General features: G+C 35.9%; 2 protein-coding genes across 2 annotated transcripts; one reads left to right on the top strand and one right to left on the bottom strand.

Annotated features, from left to right (window-relative positions):
- Window positions 1-3,764: 3,764 nt before the first annotated feature.
- LOC103948924 (kinesin-like protein KIN-5D) lies at window positions 3,765-10,239 on the bottom strand. The gene is given in 24 exon segments (XM_009360013.3): window positions 3,765-4,257; window positions 4,425-4,576; window positions 4,662-4,771; window positions 4,863-4,964; window positions 5,066-5,271; window positions 5,389-5,472; window positions 5,562-5,720; window positions 5,822-5,929; window positions 6,008-6,169; window positions 6,262-6,437; window positions 6,520-6,606; window positions 6,926-7,037; window positions 7,132-7,212; window positions 7,303-7,356; window positions 7,454-7,530; window positions 7,668-7,737; window positions 7,840-7,996; window positions 8,099-8,196; window positions 8,362-8,660; window positions 8,663-8,837; window positions 8,932-9,087; window positions 9,341-9,470; window positions 9,547-9,739; window positions 10,054-10,239. Coding segments are annotated over 23 exon segments (3,156 nt in total). The 5' UTR covers window positions 9,720-9,739; window positions 10,054-10,239; the 3' UTR covers window positions 3,765-4,029.
- Window positions 10,240-13,248: 3,009 nt separating this feature from the next.
- Window positions 13,249-14,464, top strand: LOC103948925 (chitinase 2-like). The gene is given in 3 exon segments (XM_048568961.1): window positions 13,249-13,446; window positions 13,449-13,559; window positions 13,562-14,464. Coding segments are annotated over 3 exon segments (906 nt in total). The 5' UTR covers window positions 13,249-13,310; the 3' UTR covers window positions 14,221-14,464.
- Window positions 14,465-24,954: the final 10,490 nt, after the last annotated feature.

Raw genomic sequence — 24,954 nt, forward strand, 5'->3', positions numbered from 1 at the left:
CAAATGCTAGTTATTTTATTAATCATATACAATTCAGCCATGGGTCGCACTACAATCTCATACCTCATATTTTTGGAAAATGATCATCTCCGAATCCCTTCCACCTGAGCCTCCTTACAACAAATCCGGACCCTTGAAATTTGATTTAACGGTTAAAAATAGGGGGTCCATTAAAAGTTATAATAACTTTAGTCGTTGGATTATATTTTAAGGGTCCGAATTTGTTGGTTAGAGGCTCAAATGAAAGGGATCCGGAGAGGATCCATTTCCCATATTTTTAACATTGTAATGTCATATCTTAATTTATGAATTTGTTGTCATGTCATACTTGCGTTAATTAATCTGTCAAATTAATGTTAAGTGATAATATGTCAAATGTAGGGCTCATATTTTGTTGACATGACAATCAACTTGTGACAATGGTCAAACAACTAATAAAAGTATTTAATTATTAAAATTATTTTAATTCATTTAAATATTATTTAAAAAAATTTCAAAAAAAAAAAAAAAAACTAGCCTCACCCCACTCATCTCCTTCCTTTCCCTCACTTCTCATACCTCATATTTTTAACATTACAATGTCATATCTTAATTTATGAATTCGTTGTCATGTCATACTTGCGTTAATTAATTCATCAAATTAATGTTAAGTCATGACGTGTCAAATGCAAGGCTTATATTGTGTTGACATGGCAATCAACTTGTGCCAATGGTCAAACAACTAATAAAAGTATTTAATTATTAAATTATTTTAATTCATTTAAATATTATTTAAAAAATTTCAAAAAAAAAAATAGCTTTACCTAGACCCAGTATTGTGTCGTGTTTCTCGTGTTCGTGTCGTTTTTTTGTCATACCCGATAGCTTAACGGGTCGTGTTGTGTAATACCCATTAAAATAAACGGGTAATTTGACCCCACCCGAAATCAACCCGTTAATATTATCAAGTAATATGACCTCACCCGTTACTCGTTAAGAAAAATATATTTTAAATCAATAAAAATGAAAATGAAAAACATAATACTAAATTTGTATATACATACTAAATTTCAGAGTTGACCCCTTCATAAAAGTTGTAAAACTTTACATTACGAGTAATTACATTTTTCACACTTCTACAATAATTATTATTAATTTTATTACTTTTGTACTCAAATAAAAAACATTGTTCATGAGATTTGTAGGGTTTTAAAAATCTAAACGACTATGTAACCATCATCTAAGCGTTGAGGATGCAATTATGAACGTTTATTATGCTTTCACATCTCTTAGACTTATACATTAATGATTATGAATTTTGTTCATTTTGAACTCCCTTAAAAATACTATTCATGAGAGTTTATATGGTTTTAAAAATTCAAACGATCATATACCCATCCTCAAAGCGTAAAGGATGCGACTACGAGCGTTTGCATATTTTTTTTCATATTTTTCACACATGTAAATTAATTATTATAATTTTTTTAGAGAATTGTTATTAGCACTCCAAAAGTCTCATTTAGTACTCCAAACTTTCTATAATTAGAAAGAAAAATACATTTGTAAGGAGTGTAGAATGAGATTTTGGAGTGCTAATAATAATTCTTTTTTTTAATGTGTTTAGTATTTTTAAATTACTTGATATTTTTATTTTTAACGTGTTTTATGATTTTTAATCTCAATCATTGACTATAATATACTATAAAAATAAATAAATAAATAAAAATTAAATTTTAAAATTTATATAGAATAATAATTAATAAACAATATATACATATTCAAAATAACTGTTTTCTTATCGTGTTGAAACAAGTTACCCACGTGTCACTCTCGTGTAAACATGTTAAGGACCCATTATTAACGGGTTATTATCGTGTGACCTGATTAGTTATCGTGTTGACCCGAAACCCGTTATTTTCGTGTCGTTTACGTGTCGTATTAACGGGTCATGTAAGAAATTGTCAGGTCTAGCCTCACCCCACTCATCTCCTTCCTTCCCCCCCCCCCCCCCATCGAACTTCTCTCTCGCTGCGCCTGAACCCAGAACCACCATCCCACCCCTCTCTCTCCCCTTCCCCATGGGTGAAGCTACATAAGGGTGAGGAGGGGCGGCCACCCCTCCCTAAGCCAAAAATCAAACCCAAGACCGGTGGTTCCGCCCTTCTTGTCCCATTTAGTTTTCTGGTGTTTTGGGTTTCCTGCACGCAAACTTTCTTTTTTTTCTTTTTTTTTTTTAAATATCCAGGCTTTGCATTTTGCAGCTACTGAAAAGTAACAAAGAAGAAGAGAAAGAGGAAGAAGATAGACTTTCTCTTTCACCTACCCCACGTGTCGTTTCAAAATTACCCACTTTGATTTGATTTTTCAACTATTGTACCCAATCAGTTTGGGCCACATAGCTTTGATTTTTCAACTATTGTAGCCAATCAGTTTGCGCCACATAGCTAGCTATTTAATGTGCTGATTATATTGAGATTTTTTTTGTTTTCTAATTACTGTTTGATTAATTTGCTAACTTTTTCAATTATTTTTAGCCACTTTTTTGACACTATTATTTATCTTCAAATTTATTATAAATTCATACAAACTTTTAAAAATATTTTGTAAAGTATTACGAACTTGTAATTGTGACATCCCACATCGTCCAGGGGAGTGATCCTTAAATGTATATTCTCATCCTTACCTAGCACGAGGCCTTTTGGGAGCTCACTGGCTTCGGGTTTCGTAGGAACTCCGAAGTTAAGTGAGAAGGGGCTAGAGCAATCCCATGATGGGTGACCCACTAGGAAGTTGCTCGTGAGTTCCCAAAAACAAAACCGTGAGGGAATGGTAAGCCCAAAGCGGACAATATCGTGCTATGGTGGTGGAGCGGGCCCGGGAAGTGAACCGCCCCGAGCGGGGATGTGACAATTTGGTATCAAAGCCTAACCCTGGCCGTGGTGTGCCGACGAGGACGTCGGGCCCCTAAGGGGGGTGGATTATGACATCCCACATCGCCCAGGGGAGTGATCCTTAAATGTATATTCTCATCCTTACCTAGCACGAGGCCTTTTGGGAGCTCACTGACTTCGGGTTCCATAGGAACTCCGAAGTTAAGCGAGAAGGGGGTTAGAGCAATCCTATGATGGGTGACCCATTGGGAAGTTGCTCGTGAGTTCCCAAAAACAAAACCGTGAGGGAATGGTAAGCCCAAAGCGGACAATATCGTGCTACGGTGGTGGAGCGGGCCTGGAGAGTGGTCCCCCCCCGGGCCGGGATGTGACAGTAATCATTTGAATTTTTATCTCCTACTGTCAAATACAACAAAGTAATAAAAAAAATTTGTCAATGTTTTCATATATTATATGTTTTATAGTCAATGTTTTTAGATATTTTATGTCTATAATAAATAGACACTTATTTATACAATATATAATAAATTTTTTTAAATTCGTCTAGTCCACCTAGGTCAGGTCATGTCCAATTCCTACTTCGAATATTTCGGTTAGTGCAATTCTCCTACAAATATCCCGGGTAGTTCACATAGGTCTCGAATAGATGTCCACATTTTTTCGGGACCTTAAACCGTTTAAATTTCGCCCCTCCTCCTAACAATTCATGGCTTCGCCATTGCCCATCCCTCCCGTATTCTCTCTCCCTTTCTCCCTTTCACGATGCGGTCCTAGTGTAAAAAATACATCTCTCTCAATGGAACAAGGGAACGAACACATTGTGGCGGAGATTCTATAAAGCTTCATTTTGGGTGACAAGAATAATGGTTAAAAAGAAGCAGCTTACGAAACACTAAAAAAAAAAAACACTCAAACTCCTCATCAAAAATCCAACTGCAGTTTGTTACAGAGGTGGGAAATTCAACGAACTCAATTTGGAAGTTCCCCAAGAACCCTACGTACTATATCGATTTCTCCATCCACAAATAGTTCATTTTCTCAATAAACAATCAACGAATAAGAGTTGCGTAGCCCAGCGACTACAGAGTACATATATAAGCCATATACGTTATGTACACACGTGTTTTTCTGACCACTAAATGTTCGTATCCCCCTCTCTTTAGTTAATAGCAGTGAGGGGAACTCTGGAGTCTCTAATGGATTGAGCAGCCTCGTACGCCCCTACGATGTGTTTTAGGTCTCCATTTGCTTGCGGTTTCGCCGATCTTCCATCCCAGAATAACCTCAACAATTCCTCAAAAGCAGGAGTCCTGAGCTCTTCAATGGATGCAACGCTTGGAAGATTGAATGACCTCTTTCTTGGCATGGAACATGATGGTTCCTCCACCTGCTTGTTGCAGAGGTTGAAAATATCGTTAAAGAACACAGAATGCTTAAAAATGTGACTCTACTTAGAAACTAATTGGGTAATTTTTAAGATTAGTTTTTTTTTTTTTCCGGAAAATTTCATTGAGAAAAACAGTTATTGCACAATACCACTCTTAACAGTCTTACCACATATTCATCGAGAAGAAATTTTCCTGCATTTTCGGTGATTTCAACAACATTATGGTAGTGACCTCCCTTTAGTTCCCTCAGATCCCCGCAACATGGAACAATCATTGAGTTCAGATTTCCACACGCCTCACGGTCAAGTTGTAATGAATCTGCAAATATCTGTTTCAATAACTGTAGTACAACATATAACAAAAAAGACAAATGTAAACTTAAAACGTGAAACTAGATACTGACGATCTATGGAAGAAAGGAGATTCTTGTCTGCAACATCTACATCTTCTAGTGCAGCTGACACAGCCAAGGAAAACTTATCACGTAAGGCTTGATTCGCTTCCGTTCCCCTCCTAATTGAAGAGATAAAAGAAAAGAAAATTTTAAATTGAAACCTGCAGTATTTGTCTTTTACAAGGAATGAGCTTGCAATATTGAGCATACCTGACAATGGAATCCACAGAAGCAACATTTCTCTTTTCTAGAGTGAGCAAGGACCCCTGAGCTCTCTTCCATTGTTCTGCACCCATTGATGCCTGCTTCAAACTGCACAATATCGTTTGGTGTAAGTAATGGGCTAGAAAAATTCAACTAGCAGAAAAATGCCAAAATCGGTTAAATTTCTCATATCCAGATACTATATGTACCAATTCTGTAGAACCTCCTCCATGCCTTTCTTTCCACATTCCACAGCCGAAGTATCTTCATGGTAATGGGATTCTGTTGTTTCCATGTGAAGTGTCCACTTTGCTTTGATAGAAGAAGTTGAACCTTGCATGGTCGACATTTCTTGCTGTAATTTGGTGGTTCTGCTTGTTGCACTCTCTCGAAGATCCTTTACTGCAGTTTGGACCTAAAAATACAGTGTGTTGTCAATTGAAACCCAAATAAAAAGTCGTTACCCAATACTATCATAAAACCTCAGGAACAAGGAATAAGGAAATGGCAACAGCTTAAGAACAAATCATACCAGTCTTTTCTTCCTGGCATTTGAACTTGCCAGCAGCTCTGCCACTTTCTCTAGTAACTGTCTTTCTTCATTAGCAGCACACTCCTACATAGAGATAATAAAAAACAAGCATTTAATTTGATGAATGACGTTGTTCGACAGTCCACTCAGTTTAAGAAGTGCACAGCAACCACCTCAAACTTCTCTTCAAGTTCAGACAATTTCTTGTCGTTGGCAGTTTGTGCTTCTTCCACAATTTGGGTCAGATTGGATGCATGAAAGTCTAGAGTTTTGAAGAAGTCCACAGTAACTTTAGAAACTGACCGTGCAGTTTCAACTGCTCTTGCATGAGCCTGCGCAAAATCACAGACCAAATTATTACATCAAAACTGATGATTGAGTTTTTACGTTAAAGAAAATAAAGCACCCCTGAAACCGACAATGAGCTACGAACCTCACGCTGTTGTTGTGCAAATGCACTTAGCTTCTCTTCTTGGTTGTGAAGATTGCCTTGAAGATCATTGAGTAACGCATCAGCTTCGGAAGCGATTCCTTTGAAGAGCTGAATCATTTAAACAAAGTCATTAACAGAATCAGGAAGAAATCTGAAGACTAAAAATATGGTTAAATTAATGCTTACATCTTCCAGAGCAGAAGAATGGTCAGAAACTTCAGAGTTTAGATGAGAAAATGTTGATTGCGAATTTCCTTCAAGATCCCCAGCTATACCATCCAGAGTTTTAATACCAGAACCATACATGTTTTTAAGCTTTCCTAATCTTCCTCGCAGTTCTTCAGTAGCCTTCAAAAGCAAGCCAAATAATGAAGTTGTACAGAGAGGATTTGATCTCAGAAATGCATGCAAAGACAATCATCTCCTTGTCAAGATCTTACCTCTGCCTTCGTTGATACAAAGGACTGCATGTCCTCTTCCATATCTTTCAATTGCTGTTCTTGTTGTGTCACTGCAACTGCCACAGTTTTATGCAGGACTTCAAGCTGCTGAGTTAATTGGGACTGGAATTTCTGGACTAGTAACCGGTTTCCATCTTCAATCTTGTCCTTACGCTCTACGAAACTAGCCATGGTCAGAAACAAATAACCAAAGTTTTGAGGGAGATCCAAGAAGAATATGCAAAATAAAATACAAACCAATTTTAGCAAATAAACTGGACACATCTGATGCAGCATTCTCTAGCTCTGCTCGCAGCTCAAATGCACGCTCGACAAGTGATCTTTCTGGAAGCAAACAGTAGATTAATAGTAAAAAAAAAAGGCATTTAAGTGTACCATCATCTAGCATGAGATTTAATATATGCATATACTCGAATATACTAGTGAAGTATTAACCCTAATGTCAGCTATATAACTAGGGAAGTGTTACTGGCACTCCAAAAATCTCACTCTACACTCCTTACAAGTGTATTTTTTTCTTTCTAAATATAGAAAGTTTAGAGTGCAGAAGGAGAATTTTGGAGTGCCAATAACAATTCCCTATAACTAAGGTAAGATGAAATGGTCTGAATATATAGATGGTAATACCAGGAACTTTACTCACCCGATTTGAGAAGATTTACTATCAGAAATTCCTTCTCTTTGATGGTCGCATTTGCTTGTCGATGTTTGTCCTCGAGATCAAACAGTGCATGTCCAGTTTCCTCAAGCTTTTTCTGAAGTATAAAGTGTTGAATTTACTCAGGATAAGAGCAGAAAGAACAAATGCCGACTCTGTAAGTTAATATAACAAATGTACAAATGTTTTACCTCAGTTTTTTCAAGTTTATCGCTCAATTCTACAGCCAAAAGTTGCTGAGAACTGTAAAGTTCCTGAAGCTCCAGCAATTGCTGCTCTTAGGCCATAACGTAACATGTATATTAGTTCCCACCCTGTCGTCAATATTATTCAAAAAGAAAGGAATATCTTGATGGAAATACCTTGTCTTTGGATTCAGAATCATGTTCCATCCGTTCTATCTTTTCAGCCATTGCCTAGGGTACATAAAGAGTTAATGAGGTGAGTAACCAGCCAACTGTGCACTTATGTAGGAAAGCAATCCATAATTCAGTTAAATGATAAGAATAAGACCTTCTTCTCTGCTTCTTCACTAAGATAACGATCTCGTGGTATATAGATTCCATTCTTCTCTCTGGCAGCATATACCTCTGAATGAACATAAGAAACATGCCAAACAATTTAGCCTCAAGCAAACTAACTATAGAAAATCATTAAATAATTGGTCCATTGAAAAAATCTTTGGGGAGAGAGAGAGAGCATATCAATGCTAGAATCAGTTAACAACCTTGCTTGAGCCGATCAATCTCAGAATACAAATCCTTGATCAAAGCAGATTTCATCATTTTTTGATTGACCTGAAACAATAAGCAACGAAAAACCATAACGAGGACCATCATTTTTTGACTGACAGTTCAACTTTATCATCTATGAGAACAGGGATTGAATAAATTTCTGACCTCTGGTTTGTTCTTTATATTTTTGGCACGGTGTGCATAATCTAAAGTGCTGAGTGTTTCTTCCAAACAATGGATGGAGGGTGACACAGTAGCAATTATGCATGTCTTTGTTTTTCCTCCTAAGGAGTCTCGCAGTAATCTTGTAAGTTTACTATCCCTGATATTCCAAACAATTTCATAGTAATAAAATTTACTTTCTGAGGTCTGCAAATATAGTCAAGAACAGCCAGGCATATTTGATTAAATATATAAGTAATACCTATACGGAACATGACCAGAGTGCTCAACGAGAGTATTAATGACACGACCAAGAGTAAGTAAGCTTTTATTTATCTCCCCAGCTTCCCTTGCTCTGCCCTGCAAGTGAAAGTTTCTGTGTAAAGATTAAATAAGCTAAAAACACAAACTTGATTGACATTGTGGCAATAAGATCCAGTTAGTAAAATAACAGCCCAAGGAACTCACCATATGCATGTGCTTTACATCATTATATTGATTTAGACAATTAATTTTATGCCATACCTCTCTTGCACCAGAGCGTGAAATGTTCTCAGAACCAGCGAGGTCTACAAGATTCAGCTTCCCACACTTAATCATTTCTTCGCCCTCTGGAGTGCATTCCTTAATGTGAATTGTGATGGAAAATATTGAGTGCGAACGGCTGCTTTGTTTGTTGAGAAGTGTCTCAGCTGTACGCCTTTTTGCCGATCCCTTCTCCAAGATTTTATAAATTTCATTTGCTGTGCACACTATCTCTTCTTCCAAGCCTCTTACAAAAACACCACCCTTTCCATCTTCCATGAGAGCTATGGGTTTCTTGATTTGTCATCTACAAACTTCATGTTCTCATCAGGGGCCAAAAGATCACTTATCTCCTCATTGTACAGCTCTAAAAATGTGACTTTCATGCTATACTCAGCAACCTGAGCTTCTAATATGTCAAAAATTTGTTTAACAGCTCTTGGGATAACACCCGCATCACTTGGAAACTCCCCATTCTACAAAAATCACAAAATCCAATTAGGATATTATGAAAAAGAATATCATAACGTAACATACAGAGTGCCGACTATTCTAAAGTCACAAACCAACCTTCTTTCTTGCTCCTCCTTCCATTGTGTATGTTTTTCCCGTCCCTGTCTGACCATAGGCAAAGATAGTGCAGTTATATCCCTCAAGAACTTCATTTACGATTGGTGCCACAGCTTGATCATACAGTTCCTTCTGTTGGGATGCCGGACCAAAGACCTAAACAACACTATCCAACTTTCTGATCACTTACCAGCGCAAAGAAAGAATATAACAAGTAGTATAAGAACAGGAAACATATACCAATTGCGCTGAACTAAAATTTAGGATAAATCCTTATTTATATTTCGGAACTTTGGGAACCCAAAATCGATCAAAATCCATGAATTCCTTCATCAAATAAGACCCTAGTGCATAATTAGAAGGAGAAGACACACAAGAAATTTTAGTTTCACTATTCCAAGCCACAAACCTTGTCAAACGCAAAAGTTCTATCAATCTGCTTGTTAGCTATATTCTGAATTGCAGCAACTTCTCTTCTACTCTCATTGCAAGAAATCACGACCGGCGTATGCACCCTCATTTCATCTTCACTCAATGGCCTACAAACGCAAACTAATGGATTAACTCACTCACTCAGACAACATCTCACTGAACTCAACTCGAAATCCGACTCACCTGCAACGCACAAGGACCTGCACATTGACACCCTTTTCCTTCTCATGTCTGTTTGTCGAATTCGAATCCCCGGATCGCAGATCTCGCACCGACTTGTCGCTCGACCTTGGCGTCTGCGAGGGTGATAGTGACACCAATCCTCCTCTTCTCTGTTGGGACTGTGAGGAATCCATAGCTCTGTTGCCCTCTGAATCTGAAAACCTTCACTCATCAGTACCAGTGTACATACGTACATACACACACAGATATATATATATATATATATAATCATTCAAGATGAGTGCATATTAATAGGATAATTTGAATTTCCAATCTTCGAGTCAACGATCGATCGCCAAACAAATTCGAGCAATGCAATTCTGGATTCACCCAGATATAGAGATGCGAATCGGAAAATGATCGAAAACGAACGACCGAAACCAAAATGTGTGCGATTCAACCAAAGAAATCAGAAAACACAGACAAAAACGCAGAATTAATGAAGAAAAAGATGAAGAAGAAACTTACAGTGAAATCGAAATGCCGGCCGGACTGCAAGTCCAGAGAGATGCTTGAAGCAACGGCGATGGCGGTCCCTAGAGAGAGAAAGTCGTAGTCGTAGAGTATAGGGAGAGAGAGAGAGCTGTGAGAAACAAGAAAGACTAACGACGGACTGTGTTTTGAGGGTTTCCTGATTTTGCGTTTGGAGCTCAAAAATAAAATAACAATATCTTAATTAAAAATATAAATTAGGCTAATTTTCAAGAGACGTTAACGGGAGCGTGTGAAATTCTGAGGACGGCATTGACGCGTCTATTTAACGCCGTCAACTAAAATAAATATCCGTTTGCAGAGATGGTTTAATTCCCGACCGTTATGAATCGACAAAGAGTCCTCACCTCGCTGATCCTTTCAAATAATTTGAAACGGAACCGGGTTTAAATTATTGCCCCTATTGTTACCAGATATTACGGATATATCCTTCCTTGTTTCTATTAACCTGGGTTTAATTAGTGTCGTTTTTTTTAATTAGGTCAAATTTCAATTAATGTGCGCATTTAAACTAATTATGGGTAAATCTGGGCCCCATCAATTAAATATGATGGCCCCGCTCAAATATTTGTCACTGTGAAGTATATAATTTTGGGTTTTGATTACAAAATCAAGAAGAAAAATGACAAATGACGTATTTAGGAGTCGTTTAATTTTGAAATTTTGAATCTTGAAGACAAATAATTTGGCCTCTAAGAAAGTTGGTTCCAGTTTGATGGAGACTTCGGAAATCTGAGATGTTCACAGTTAGGTTTGTGTTGTAGTGGTCACCATTTGTAAACATATTAAATTTTGGTTAAACATTCAATGTATATCATATGGGTGACAAATTCTACGCCAAGTAGTTAGGGACAAATTCCAACTTTGTATTTCACGGGGCATGTCCTGAGTTTGACTCCTGGTGCTGGTGAATTGCACAATAGTGGCCAGGAAGAGGTTGAAATGTCTTTGTGAGTCTTTCTGCCTCCGGAAGGGTAGACTACCGTGGCTAAGTCATCAACTAGTCATTTTAAAATAAAATAAAAATCATATGGGTAATTTGGTTGAGGTCACAAAATGTTATTGGAAATAAAATTGGATCGATCAATATTTTGCGTTTTTAAGTAGAGGTCAATAAATTTTTTTAACAGGGTGTAATGACCTTAGAGGAAAGTTGTACATACTAAGTGGTAAGGGAAATAATTGGTGTCAAACTCATCATTTATGATATTCGAATTTAATACTTCTTAGGTTACAAAGTGGCAGTTTTAATATTTTATGTTAGGGGAGAGGGAGATGAACCTAAAACTTAAAACTATTTGCAGCTATTTAAAAATTTATACATTATACCTAAATCCATTATCTTAGCACGAGAATGAGAGGGTAAGAAAATAATGGGTGCTTAATTTTTTTTGTTAAATTATCAAAATAATCTTATTAACAAGTCAAAAACGTGTCGTGCAAGAGTTACACGTGAACGCGTAAATAACCTAATTTAACGAGGCATGTTTGCAGAGCTGATAAATGAAGAAACCAATTCAATTTGTTGTTGAATAAAAGTATCTAACAAAGTTCAAGTTTGTCAAATTTTCACCAACCGTTTGATTTGGTAATTTATGCAATTGGTGGAATTGTTTAATAGTGATAAGTCAAGCGGAATACATGGTGATGAAACTGTGAAAAGATTTGGGACAGGAAGGGAAAACACAATTGAAGATGATGAAAAGGAAGACAAAGTGGGTATGTCCGTACGTGTATGGTGGCAAAGTTGCCCCACGTGATAAAGAGTGACGTGTGAAGGCACATCGTGTTGGTGCTAAATACATTCCTCGCGACTTCAAAAAATTAAAAATAGAAATAAAAACAAATACACTTTTGAAAAAATGTAGGAGCGTTTTGAATGAGGGGTTTCGTTTTTCAATTTCGTTAATAAAACATCTGTTTCTTTTAATAATTTAATTAAGCTTTTTTTTTTTTATTAGGAGCACGTTTGATTATACACATTAGATTACCTCTAATATGAGTGCATTTAATTTTGTCGTACATTTGGATTTCTGATACATTTTGTTTCTTGGCACATTTAAAATCCAAATGTACAAAAAGTTGGTACATTTATTTTCAAATACACCATAAGTCTTAGATACATTTTTTTATATAATTATACGTAAAATTTTAACAAATTAAAGCGAACCTAAGACCTCTCGTTTACAAGTGAAAAAGACTACCACTAAACTGTAGTACTAAGTGGTAGTGATAATGAGCAAGTAGTTAAATTAATATATAAAGCCACGAATTTAAAATTCCTAGATTGTAGATTTTTTTTTATTAGGTAGGAAATTAGTTGTTAGCTAGCTTAAGTGGATATATATTAAATAAATAGAAAATTGCTAAGTTGACAAGTGATCAAAGCGTCTTAATCAAATTTTGTACAGTAATATATGTTTAGTCTATACAAGTTGAAAAAAAAATGTAAGAAATTCTAATTATTCCAAAAATGTAAAATGCTTAGGTTTTTTTTCATGTGTAATAAGTCATTTTGCTTTAGTGATAAAATAAGTTTTGAATATGTCTTTATAATATTTTGTAATTATAACGAGATATATTTGTACATGCATCAAACTGTAAATTATATAACCCTAAAAATTATTCTAGTTGCTCCCATTTTCCTAACTTGATCCTCCCTCTTCAAAGCTCCCAAGTCCCAAGTAGAAGTTGTTGTGGGTACGATTATTTGTCATTGTTTGTATTATAGAATTAATTGGTTGGTGCAACTGTGGTTATTGATTTTTTAATTGACTTGTAGAATGACCCCATGGAATTACTTACTTTCAACATTTGTTACTTCAAACCTTATCAAATGATGTCACTAAATATATAAGCCATAAATATGACATTTTTCAATGTGACGGGAACATGATTTGGTACACTAAGTGTAATAATACAATAAATTGTAAACTTGAAAAAAAATTCAACCAGTTGTATTATACTGAACTATAAATATTATACTGATATACACAATCTAGATGCCTACCACAATTTTGTCTTGTGCAATTCTGCCGAGACACAGCTCAACACAAAAACACAACTACTGCAACGGCACTGCACACGCTGCCTGATTAATCATCCTGTTTAATTTCCACATAATCCGTCTCACATTGAGTAATTAATGCACTATAAAACTGGAACATAACAAGGTTCAATGTCACTCATCGCCACACACACAAAACATCTAGCACTACTCTTCAATATTAGCAATGGCAGTTCCCAAGCTTAAGCTCGTCATCGCCCTTTTCTTCCTTCAAGCCCTCCTCACATCCCATATCCAAGCCGGTCCGGCAAACTCCGATCTCTTCCGAGAATACATAGGAGCCGAATTCAACAACGTCAAGTTTTCGATGTCCCCATAAACCCTAATGTCGAATTCCACTTCATCCTCTCCTTTGCCATAGACTATGACCCCTCAGGCTCCTCTCCCACCAACGGCAAATTCAATGTCTTTTGGGACTCGACAACCTTAGCCCTTCCCAAGTTTCCTCCATAAAAAACCAACATTCTAACGTTAAAGTGGCCTTGAGCTTAGGAGGAGACAGTGTCGGCAGTGGTTCTGCCTACTTCAACCCTTCCTCGATTGATTCCTGGGTTTCAAATGCTGTTTCTTCACTCACAAGCATCATCCAACAGTACAACTTGGACGGAATCGACATTGATTACGAGCACTTTCAAGCGGACCCTGATACATTTTCCGAGTGCATTGGAAGGCTTATAACAACCCTAAAGAACAATGGAGTCATCTCATTTGCTTCCATTGCTCCGTTCGACGATGATCAAGTTCAGAGTCACTACTTGGCCTTGTGGAAGAGCTATGGCCATTTGATTGACTATGTCAATTTCCAATTTTATGCATACGATCAGGGCACCACAGTGTCTCAGTTCATCAATTATTTCAACACTCAGAGCTCCAATTACAACGGCGGACAGGTCTTGGCAAGCTTTATCAGTGACGGGAGCGGCGGATTGTCTCCGGAGAACGGTTTTTTTAAAGCCTGCCATAGGCTCAAGAGTGAGGGAAAACTTGGTGGTATCTTTGTTTGGTCTGCTGATGATTCCATGAAACTTGGTTTCCGCTACGAAAAGCAATCGCAAGCTCTCTTGGCCAATAACTAGTACTATATATTGTTAGATCGATCTTATGTTTGCGTTGTATATGAGTGTGATTAAGAAGTAGGCTCTGGAATCGGATTCCAGAGTATTATGTTACTACTTATTATATACTGTACTATGTACTAGAGTTTATTTTACATATTTCAGGTTGTCTTATATATGTCAGAGAGCTACGTTTTATAAAAATTTGCTTCTTTTCAATGAAAGAGTTTTTAGTGTGCCTGAAACTTGGCCTTTAATTACATAATTCAACTTTCTTCTTTTCATATACTCTCACATCAAGATGGACTTTGAATCCACAACTACTCAAACCTATGTTTTTTGTTTTATCCAACGAGTGGGAGATATGAACAAAATAAAGAGTAAATGTCACTATATCAAATGATATCAACGTTGTTCAGCATTTTATCTGGTGGAACAATATTAGTAATCCAAACTAATTGTTATATGATGGCTGGTAAAGTTGTCAACACATAAATGATGCTAAAAGGATTCCATATATATGTGCTCCTTGAAGGAACATCACAAAATGAGAGATATTGTTTGACAGAAGGTGTAAGCCAAGTGAACATGGGAATCAAGCGCAAACGCAGCTTTTCAAGTGTCGTGATACCGACCCGATAGCAACAAAAGCAGCTTTTCAAATATGCTATAAACTTTTATCTGTATTTTCATCGGTCTAAGACGTACGCAGTAGGGCAAAATACATTTCATTGCTCTAAAACCCCACAATACAAAACATGGAAGTTTCTCATCTGTTTCTTCCTTCAAAATGCCTTAATGTAGTTAATAGTCCTATCCAAATTAGTCATCCCTATCAAACAAGGACAGCATGCTTCTAATGGGCTTACCTCATTATGAATCGCCAAAGATATAACCGAACTAACATTATGGTTCGGTTTTGACCAATACCGCCACTTGAAATAGATAAAATTAAATCATTGTGGTTCAATTCATTTAAGCCTATTCCAACACATAAATAAAAATGCGTTCAACATGTCAAGAGTTTTAATCTTCTAAATATCCTTACATCTCACACAATCCAATTCAATCAAAATAATAAGTTTTCTGGAACATAAAAATTCATCAAGTCAAATAGAACTGAGTTTCAGTTAAATGAAATCTCATGCTAGCAAACAATTTATTAGTTACAAGCCTCATATAAGCATTAAATACATATAAATATTATAATACTCATTACAACTTATAATAAGTTGAGACTCATAATATATGTATGGTAAGACCTCTAAATAATCTATAATATATATGTTGACATGTGTAAATTAAATAAACTAATAAGTAAAGGATACATGATCGGTTTGGTTTAGTTTGATTGGATTGATTTTCAAAAATATTAAAACCGAACCAAACAAAATAAAAAATAAATATCTCAATTCTGTTTTAATTAAATTGTTTGACTTTAACTTTTTTCTTGGTTGAAACCAAACCAAACCGATCAATACGATTTGAGTAGATCCATTTGGTTCGGTTGGCTTATGATGCCTACACCTAAAGACAACAACCTAGTAATTGGCTGTTTCTATTTGTTATGTTACTACCAAACCCTATATAATTCCTCATACACTGATTAACATTTGATCACCAAATATTTTTTATCCAACAATAATCTACTATAAAGGAATTAAGTTACTATATTATATGTCATCTTTATCTATTTGAGTTGGACTCGAGACTTCTCAATTATAAATAAAGAGAAATACATAGTACTACTTGATCTTACCAAACTTAAACCCAACAGTCCTTTTCCTCTTCACTAAAGAGATACAAACATCTTTTTAACACAATTTAACAAATTGAAAATTGAAGATTTGATATAGAATATCTTAACATACTCGAAGCTCCTTACAAGGGGTTTCGCTAATATGGTGAATGTTGAACCCTTCGACTGGTCTTTGGTTTAACAATTGAAACCTCTCCAAGTCATAGTGAAAGTGTTTTCATTTGATGGGCAAAAAGACCTGACCAACTATATTAAGAAAAGTAATCTGCGAGTTGACCTTTGCGCTTCAATTTTCAGAGCCAAGAAAGTCCTCAACACTAATCCAACGTAGCCGATCATTACTTGGACACATAGATCGACTTGGTTGTTGTTCCTCTTACATGAAAAGGACCATAATGCATGCCTTATCTTAACATTCTCTTTCTCTTATCGTGATGATCAACTGTGCCAGTAAACCTCTGAAGACTTTTGAGTGGAGTGTAAATATAATTGACGTTGATGTGGAAACTCGACGCGGTATAAGTAGTTAAAGTGCTATTCTTGTTTAGAAGTATGATTGATTTTTGCCAACTAGGTCAACTATATCAATCTTAGTCTCTGTGTTGATCATTGCTCAAATGTGTTCATAAGTTTAGGGTTTAAAGAACTCTCTACATAGTCATGTTGAAAAATAAGGATCTCACATCCAGCATATATATGATTACTAAATGGAAGTTTCTACCCTTAATATCGCTGAGGTATTTTGTAATCAAATTCAACACTTAATAATAGATGATTAAGTTAAGATAGTATCAATGATGTTGGTAGTGAACCATGCTAATCCTAAAAAGTCTACCAGACTCATCCATATCAAGTCATTATATCGACTTGGTTGTTGTTTCTCTTACATAAAAGGACCATAATGAATGCTTTATCCTAACATTCACTTCTCTTATCGTAATGGCCAACTGTGCCACCTAACCTCTGAAGACTTTTGAGTGAAGTGTTAATATGATTGACGTTGATGTGGAAACTCGACGCAGGTATAAGTAGTTAGGAACTGCTATTCTTGTTAGAAGTGTGACTGATTTTTGACAACTAGGTCAACTATATCAATCCTCAGTCTCAGTGTTGATCATTGCTCAAATGTGTTTGGAAGTTTAGGGTTTAAAGAATTGTTGAAGAATAGATCTCATATCGGTTGTATGATAAAATAATAAACAATTAATATATGAGAGTTTTCATCTTAATATTACTGAGAACTTTTGTGAGAAAAATCTAATACATATATAGTAATAGGTGGTTAAGTCTGAACACTACCGGTGATGTTGGTGGTGGCCCATATTGAGCCTAAAAAGTTTATCATGGTACCAAAGCAAGCTAGCCATTCTCTAGACGTCTTGGCTCGAATTTGTCTCTCCTTAAGTTGGGGTTTCGAAAAGCTATGCTAGTTCTAGCTTAAGGATATTAAATGACTGGGCATTCAAAAAGTTACGTTGACTGTAGAGAATGAATGTTGACCAGCTCTTGAAAAGTTGTGTTAGCTCTGGTGTACAGACTTGACCAGTTCTCGACATGGGAATTGGTTTCCATTGTGACCCTGTGTGGACCACTCGCGATGGGATGTGTTGGAGAATAGGATCCCACATCGGGTATATAACAAAATAATATACAATTCATATATGAGAGTTTCCACCCTAATATTCTGAAGGCTTTTTGTGATAAAACTCAACACCTAGTAATAGGTGGTTAAGTTGGAACAATATTAGTGATATTGGGTGGACCATGCTGAATGAGAGTTTCCATCGTAATATTCCCAAGAATAAAGCTCAACACCTAGTAATATATGATTAAGTTAGAATAATATCAGTGAAATTGAGAATGGACCATGCTGAACATAAAAGTTTATCAAACACATCCATTTCAAGTCATTATTATTAAATCAAATGTGTTTTCAGATAGTTAGTGGTAGCCACACTGCATTGAAATTTGAAAGTTGTAAAGGGCAGTAGACAAAAATGCATACCTATATTTACAATAATTGCAACCATCTGTGTATATTTCCATATCATCGAACGTCGATATTTTTGAGTTTTAATTGTATGTTGGCTTGCAAGGATGGCACACTAAGGTTGAGGGGAACAAAAGAGGCGCAATAGAGTGAGATGTATGCAGGTGGGACAAGCCAAGCGGATAAGGTTGGAAGTCATCTGAATATTGTTGTATTCATCTAAGATATGAAAAGTAAATACAAGAGATCCAACTACATTTGAGATTTAAATCTTATTTAAGTGCATTACACACTTCTAAGGGTTTAGGAGCTAGGGAGGGGTTGGTTCTAGTGAATAGTCGGGGACTTCAAAATTTGTTGTTGGAGAGCGATTCACTCTAGATTGTAATTGCGTTGAGGGGTTTTTTTTTTTTTTTTTGAAAATTTGTCCGTTGTTGGACACATTATTGAAGATTCGAAGGTATTGATTGCTTAGATTGTCACATCCCGGCCCGGGGGGGACCACTTCCCGGGCCCAATCCGCCACCGTAGCACGATATTGTCCGCTTTGGGCCCCTACCACGCCCTCACGGTTTTGTTTCTAGGAACTCACACGAGAACTTCCCGATGGGTCACCCATCCTGGGAATGCTCTCGTGCGCTACTCGCTTAACTTCGGAGTTCCTACGGAACCCGAAGCCAGTGAGCTCCCAAAAGGCCTCGTGCTAGGTAGGGATGGGAATATACATATAAGGATCAGTCCCCTGGGCGATGTGGGATGTCACATAGATCACTAGAGCTACTTCTTTTGAAAATTTGTCCGTCGTTGGACATATTATTTTTATCGTTTAGTGAAATAAAATTTGGTAATCCAAGAAAACACTAAAATGCTAATAATTTTATTAATTTTCAGTTTTTCCAAGTTTTTGCTATGAATGATCTCTAACAGGAGAACCTAATGAAAAATAAACGTTTCGAATTATTAAAATAGAGTACGAATCTCATTCCAGCAATACAAAAACGGGTATAGACTATTTATTTAGGGAATTGTTATTAGCACTCCAAAAATCTCATTCTACACTCCAAACTTTCTATATTAGAAAAGAAAAATTCACTTGTGAGAAGTGTAGAATGAGATTTTTGAAGTGCTAATAACACTTCCCTTTATTTATTATATATATATGACCCTCGTATTTTGAAGAAAAAAGAAAAAAATAATGAACAAAAGGATTTATAGAGTGAATACGTGGTCACACATATGATGGTCTTGTCCCTCCCTCTAGTTTTTGTTATAGTAAAATGGGATCTCTGCCAAGAAGTTTTTACACACACTTATTGCATACATGCGGACAATATGTGGGGCACACTCCACATAGAATTTTAACGATTTGTACATACGGTGTATTTTTCAAGTTTAATTCATATAGATAAATCTAATAAACTATTAGTCAAATTATAAATGTTTATAATATCTTGTTCTAAGCAAAGAATTGACAAACATAGTTATAAAGAAATATGGAAATATCTTGATAAGAATCAAATGGGTAAATGATTTTGGAATGAATTGATTTTTTTTTTTTGTTGCCAATATCATGTATGAATGTTGGCTTAAAATGCAGACACTTCGAATCATCGTAAAAGAATTCAAGTGGAGTGGGCTTCACAAAGACTCGCATTTTTTCGTCTATTTTTTTCTTCTTTTGTTATAATTAGATGGCTCAAACATTTTCAATTTGGCTAATATTAAAAAATAAGAATCAAACAAATAAATTGTTTTGGAATGAATTCATATGTTGCAAGAATAATCTATGAATGAAAAGTTAAAAGTAAACAGTTTTGATCATTGCAAAGAACGCATAATACGTTTCAAAATGAGTTTTTCACCCAAAAAAAAAAAGGAATCCATTTGCTTACATATATGATGTCATAGATCCACTCCATACACATAATGTATTTGAATGCTTCGAACTATTTAGTTCTTAGGTCTTACATCCAAAAGATTATCGTTGCGAGCATGATTTTTTAATTAAGACTTGAAAGTAAACGATTTAGATTATGAAAAAACAATATAAAGCCGCCCCATAAAGTGTCCCCCAAATAAGATTAGTTGAGACATCCCTAACTAGAAGAGGCCATTATGGGAAATAAATCGTATTCTTCATCATTCAACAATATTAGGATGTTTCTTGTATAAGAAAAGTTAATTCACATTCACCATTTTCTATTCCCACCTTCCGAATTCCACTTCTTACAGTCAGTAATTGCCTTCATAATTTTTTGTACATTTGATTCTCTAATGCAAACCCCTACGCGAACACCCATGTGTGTAATCCCCAAAGCCAAAATCATCCACTCTTTTGTCATGCCCTCCAAACCCAGCATTGAAGAAGGGACTGGTCAATTAGGCCCTTAAGGGGGTGTTTGTTTGCCCTCACTAAAATTTACTGGACTGAACTAGACTAACTCTTAGTCCAGTCCCGTGTTTGTTTCCTGGAAGGCTTAGATTTAATGAGATTAGCTCTCACTTGCTTCGACTAAAGAAGAGACTAGTGGGTCCAAAAACCATGGGATTTCTAATCTCATCTCCAAAAATGATTGCACAATGCAAGTTTATAAACACTACATATCCGCAAGCTCGCAAGCATGCTTCTGGGCAACTTGATTTGCCAACCCATTTCCCAGATCGAAACCCAGCCTCATCGCTACCTAAATCTCAACACCAAAATTCGAAAAAAAAAAAAATGCAAAACCATAACAGCAACAATCCTAATAGGAAAATTCTTCCTTATTCTCGAAAATTCCTAGAAAATTTTCCTTTTTCCTAGAAAATTTCAAAAGAGAAATGGATAGAGAAGGGGAGAAAGTAGCTTTGGGACAAAGAGCAATGGAGAGACGGAGACGGAGGAGAGAGTAGTTTTGAGGACGATTTTGCACAGGAAAAATGATTTTGAAGGTTGTGGTTTTGCAGGACAAATGATGGGGAAATTGAGTGTTATGGGGGACGAAACTAGGAAGTAAAGAAAGAACTCTCCAGAGAGAGTCTAGAGAGAGGTAGGATAAAAAAAAAATTAAAATATTGTTGAATTAATAAAGGGTACAGAACGAAAGAGTGTTCTAGACACATAAAAAAAGGGCAAAAGCTCGAATAAAATATACTAAATTAACAATAAAATATTATTGGATGTGTATTAAATAATATAATATTATAATTGTTAATTATCCTTCTTTTAGTCCGTCACTGTATCAAACGTTTCATTAAGTCAATCCAACTTAGTCTAGTCTAAGCCAATCTCTAGGCCAGTCCGAGATAGTTCCTTGCAACAAACGTCCCCTAAAAGTGAAAGTGAGAGACCAAAACGATAAGTTTGGTCTTCTAAATTAGTTTTAAAAGTGAAAGTGAGAGGACTAAAACGATGAGTTGGGTCAATTTGAACATTTTTTTTATAACACTCTTTTTTTTAAGGAATTGTTATTGGCACTCTAAAATCTAATTGTGCACTCCAAACTTTCTATATTTAGAAAGAAATTTACTCTTATGAGGAGTGCACAATTAGATTTTTAGAGTGCCAATAAAGTTCCCTTTTTTATTATAACCAATAAATGTTGGAGTTGCGGGTATGGGTGGATTGATGGTTTGGGTTGAAGTGAAGGGCTTTCAAAGTGTGGAATGAATTGATTATGGGTTTTTATTCTTAGAAATTCGGACATATTTGACAATTTTTGGAGGTATATTGGGTCTTCTTATCGGCTATCTCAATTGCTATTATGGTTGGACAAACATCGTGCATGTTGAGAATGAATCATACATTGATGAGAGAAGAGACCTTGCATGTTCATATAAGTAGGTTGGGCTAGTCCACATATTGTCAATTGGTTTTATGGTGGAACCTCAACTTTCTTCATGGTATCAGAGCCGATTGTCCCTTGTGTGAAATCCAAAGGCCACACATGCTCCACGTCACCCGATTTGTGTTGTCTATGTGTTAGGCTTGAAAATTCACCATAGGTACGTGATGAGGCTTGTTGAGAATGAATTCCACATTGATGAGAAGATGGACCTTGCATGGGCTTATAAGTAAGTTCGGTTACTTCTCATATTGCCAATTGGTTTTATGGTGGAATTTCAATTTCTACATGATATTAGAGCAAGGTGTTGTAAATGTAACGACAAAGATGGAGAATAGTATTCTTGCAGAAGAAGAAAGAGTATTCGAAGAAAGATAGGTGTTTTAGACAGGGAAAGATATTTTTCATTAACCGTTTTTCTTAACTAATTACAATGGTAGTTATTAGGAGTATATATCTAACTAGATTGATGTTAAGCTTGTTATATTGTTATCATCCCTCCTCAATCATAGGATGGGATTTACGTAGCTTGAGATTGTAGCAGTGTGTCTAAACAATGGAGTAGACAACCCTTTAATAAGAATATAAGCAAATTGTTCATTTGAAGAGACAATGAACTTGAAGTAATTTCTTAGCAACCCTCTCTCGGACAATGTTGTAGAAGGAGATAATGTTGCAGTGATGAGTTGCATTAGAGTCCTATCATGCATATTCCAAATCTTGAATGTGTCAATGTCAGGTTTGGGAGGAGAATCACATGAGGACATAGTGGAATCACTGGAATTCCGAGTATCAAAGCTCGCATGACAAGGGTTTGTACCATCCACAAAACCCATAATTCCATGTCCTTCTAGAAGAAGCTCCATCTGGAAATGCCATGTAAGGTAGTTGAATTCATCAAGTTTCGCGGATACGGATGAAGAAACTGATAAAATTAGAGTAGTAATAGGAGATTGAAGAATATGCAATTGTGTTGCAGTCACCATGATTGAATACCAATCAAGAACCCAGAGAAAAAGTCTTTAAGGTGTAAGATCAAACACCTGGTGTGCAAGATACGAGCATCGAGAAACAGAGAAGAAGAGGGTAATGATAAACCCTAAATCGAGAATCAGTGCGGAAGCAGAAGAACCTAGATCAATAAACCATCAAGCACGAGGCTTTTCTGGCAAATGACACCATGTAAATGTAAAGACAGAGATGGAGAATTGTATTCTTGTAGAAGAAAAAAGAATATTCGAAGAGAGAGAGAGAGAGAGAGAGAGAGAGAGAGAGAGAGAGAGGTTTTAGACATTTTTCATTAACTGTTTTTCTTAACTAATTACAATGGTAGTTATCAGGAGTATATATCTAACTAGATTGCTTACTCCCTAAGCTATTACAAACCTTACAAGATGATTACACTTGTCACTATTACAACCATATGATCATAAGTTGTTAAGCTTGTTATACTGTTATCAGGTGTCCCAAGTGTGAAGCCTAATGGCCACACGTGCTCCACTTATCCGAGTTGTGTTGTCTACATATTAGGCTTAAAAAATTGCCACACATGAGAGGGCGTGTTGAGAATGAATCTCACATTGACAATGTTGAGAATGAATCTCACATTGACAAGAAGAGAAGATCCCTTGCATATGCTTATAAGTAAATTGGGTTATTCCCCATATTACCAATTGGTTTTACAGTGAAACCTTAACTTTCTATTGTACAATTAGGAAAAACCAACCAAACCAGCTATTTTGGTTTGATTTAAATACTTTCTGAACTGAACATGTTCTAGTTCAATTTGGATTCGATACTTGTCTTCTGACGGTTCTGCTTCCAACCGAACTGAACACTTCGGCTCTGATATAAATAAAATCAACATTGATTTTCCAAAAACCCTAGCCGTATCATCAAAGCAATCATGAGAGCTTCATTGACTAACCAAAATAATAACTCCCAAAAAAATAAAAGGACTAACCAAAATAAAGCATAATATATCTGCAAGCCTTCCAAAACCTTCACTATTATGATCCGACTAGTGAATGTCAATGAAAATTGACAGAATATCGTTCATTTTATTTTTTTAATGAACAATACTCTTTTATTACTAATTCATAAAAAATTGTATTAAACGATAATTTATTTTTTAAACACATATAAACATTTATTAGACAAATAACCTCATTAAAATTAGCTCTTACTCGCAATGGAGAATCCCTTTACTTGAGGCTGATAACAATCACATGGTCTCAGAATCACTTATGCTAGTGGGGAAACTGTTCTAATTTCTTGTTGACCCCATTGATCACAAACCCACAACAAGCTACCTAATTTCGTTATCTAGAAGAAACCCCACCTGCATGTTCCAAAGGTCCACCACATGAATAAGAGCACAATTGCCTACTAGGTTATAGGCATGCATTATTTCGATCTCATAGCCTAGCAGAACTTGCATACTGAAGATTCTTTTCTTTGCAAGTATATACGAAATAAAAGGTGAAAAAAAAAAATAATAGAAAGCCAGAAGAAAATAATAGAAAAGCTAGCAAGTCAATTATCAACTTTGGTTTCTTACTATGTTAGAGTATAGATTTTGATATATTATTAGGGTTTTTTGAGTAGAATAAAGACTATGATTGATTTCATGTTTGTTGCAAGGTTTTAAGATTGCTTTCGTGAAATTTGTGTCAGTATTAGGTTTATTGATACAGTTCTTGTAATTTCACCATGTTATATCTGAGGCTGCGTGCGGCTTTAATATAAGTGCGATGCATTGTGTTATGATGAGTCTCAGCCGATTGGTATCAAGGTCCCGCAAGAGTACTCGAAGAAAAACATCAAGATCCCTCTCATGTATTACAAATACATAATGCAAATTAATACCTGCAAGCGTACGCCATTCATTATAAAAAAAAATTTAAATGTTTTAGCAGTATAAATAAAATTCGAGGCCATGCATGCAGTTCTCTCATAATATTTGAGGCCAGCATGCATGCTTCTATGGAAATTAAAGTATTATCTACACACACACATATAGGTACAATTTGAGTATTGCACGGACTTTATTATGCATATATGCAAGTAATAATGGGAAAAAGGAAAATAAATCAGCGACATATGGGACAAGTACATCATGCAAGTTGGTAGAATAGCACTGCAACATTACGTTGTTTACGTTACGCAATGGCATAGTGCTG

Source organism: the organism of the source record quoted next, unplaced genomic scaffold (assembly GCF_019419815.1).
Source record: "Pyrus x bretschneideri cultivar Hongxiangsu unplaced genomic scaffold, Pyrus_bretschneideri_v1 Contig5, whole genome shotgun sequence".
Classification (NCBI taxonomy): Eukaryota; Viridiplantae; Streptophyta; class Magnoliopsida; order Rosales; family Rosaceae; genus Pyrus; species Pyrus x bretschneideri.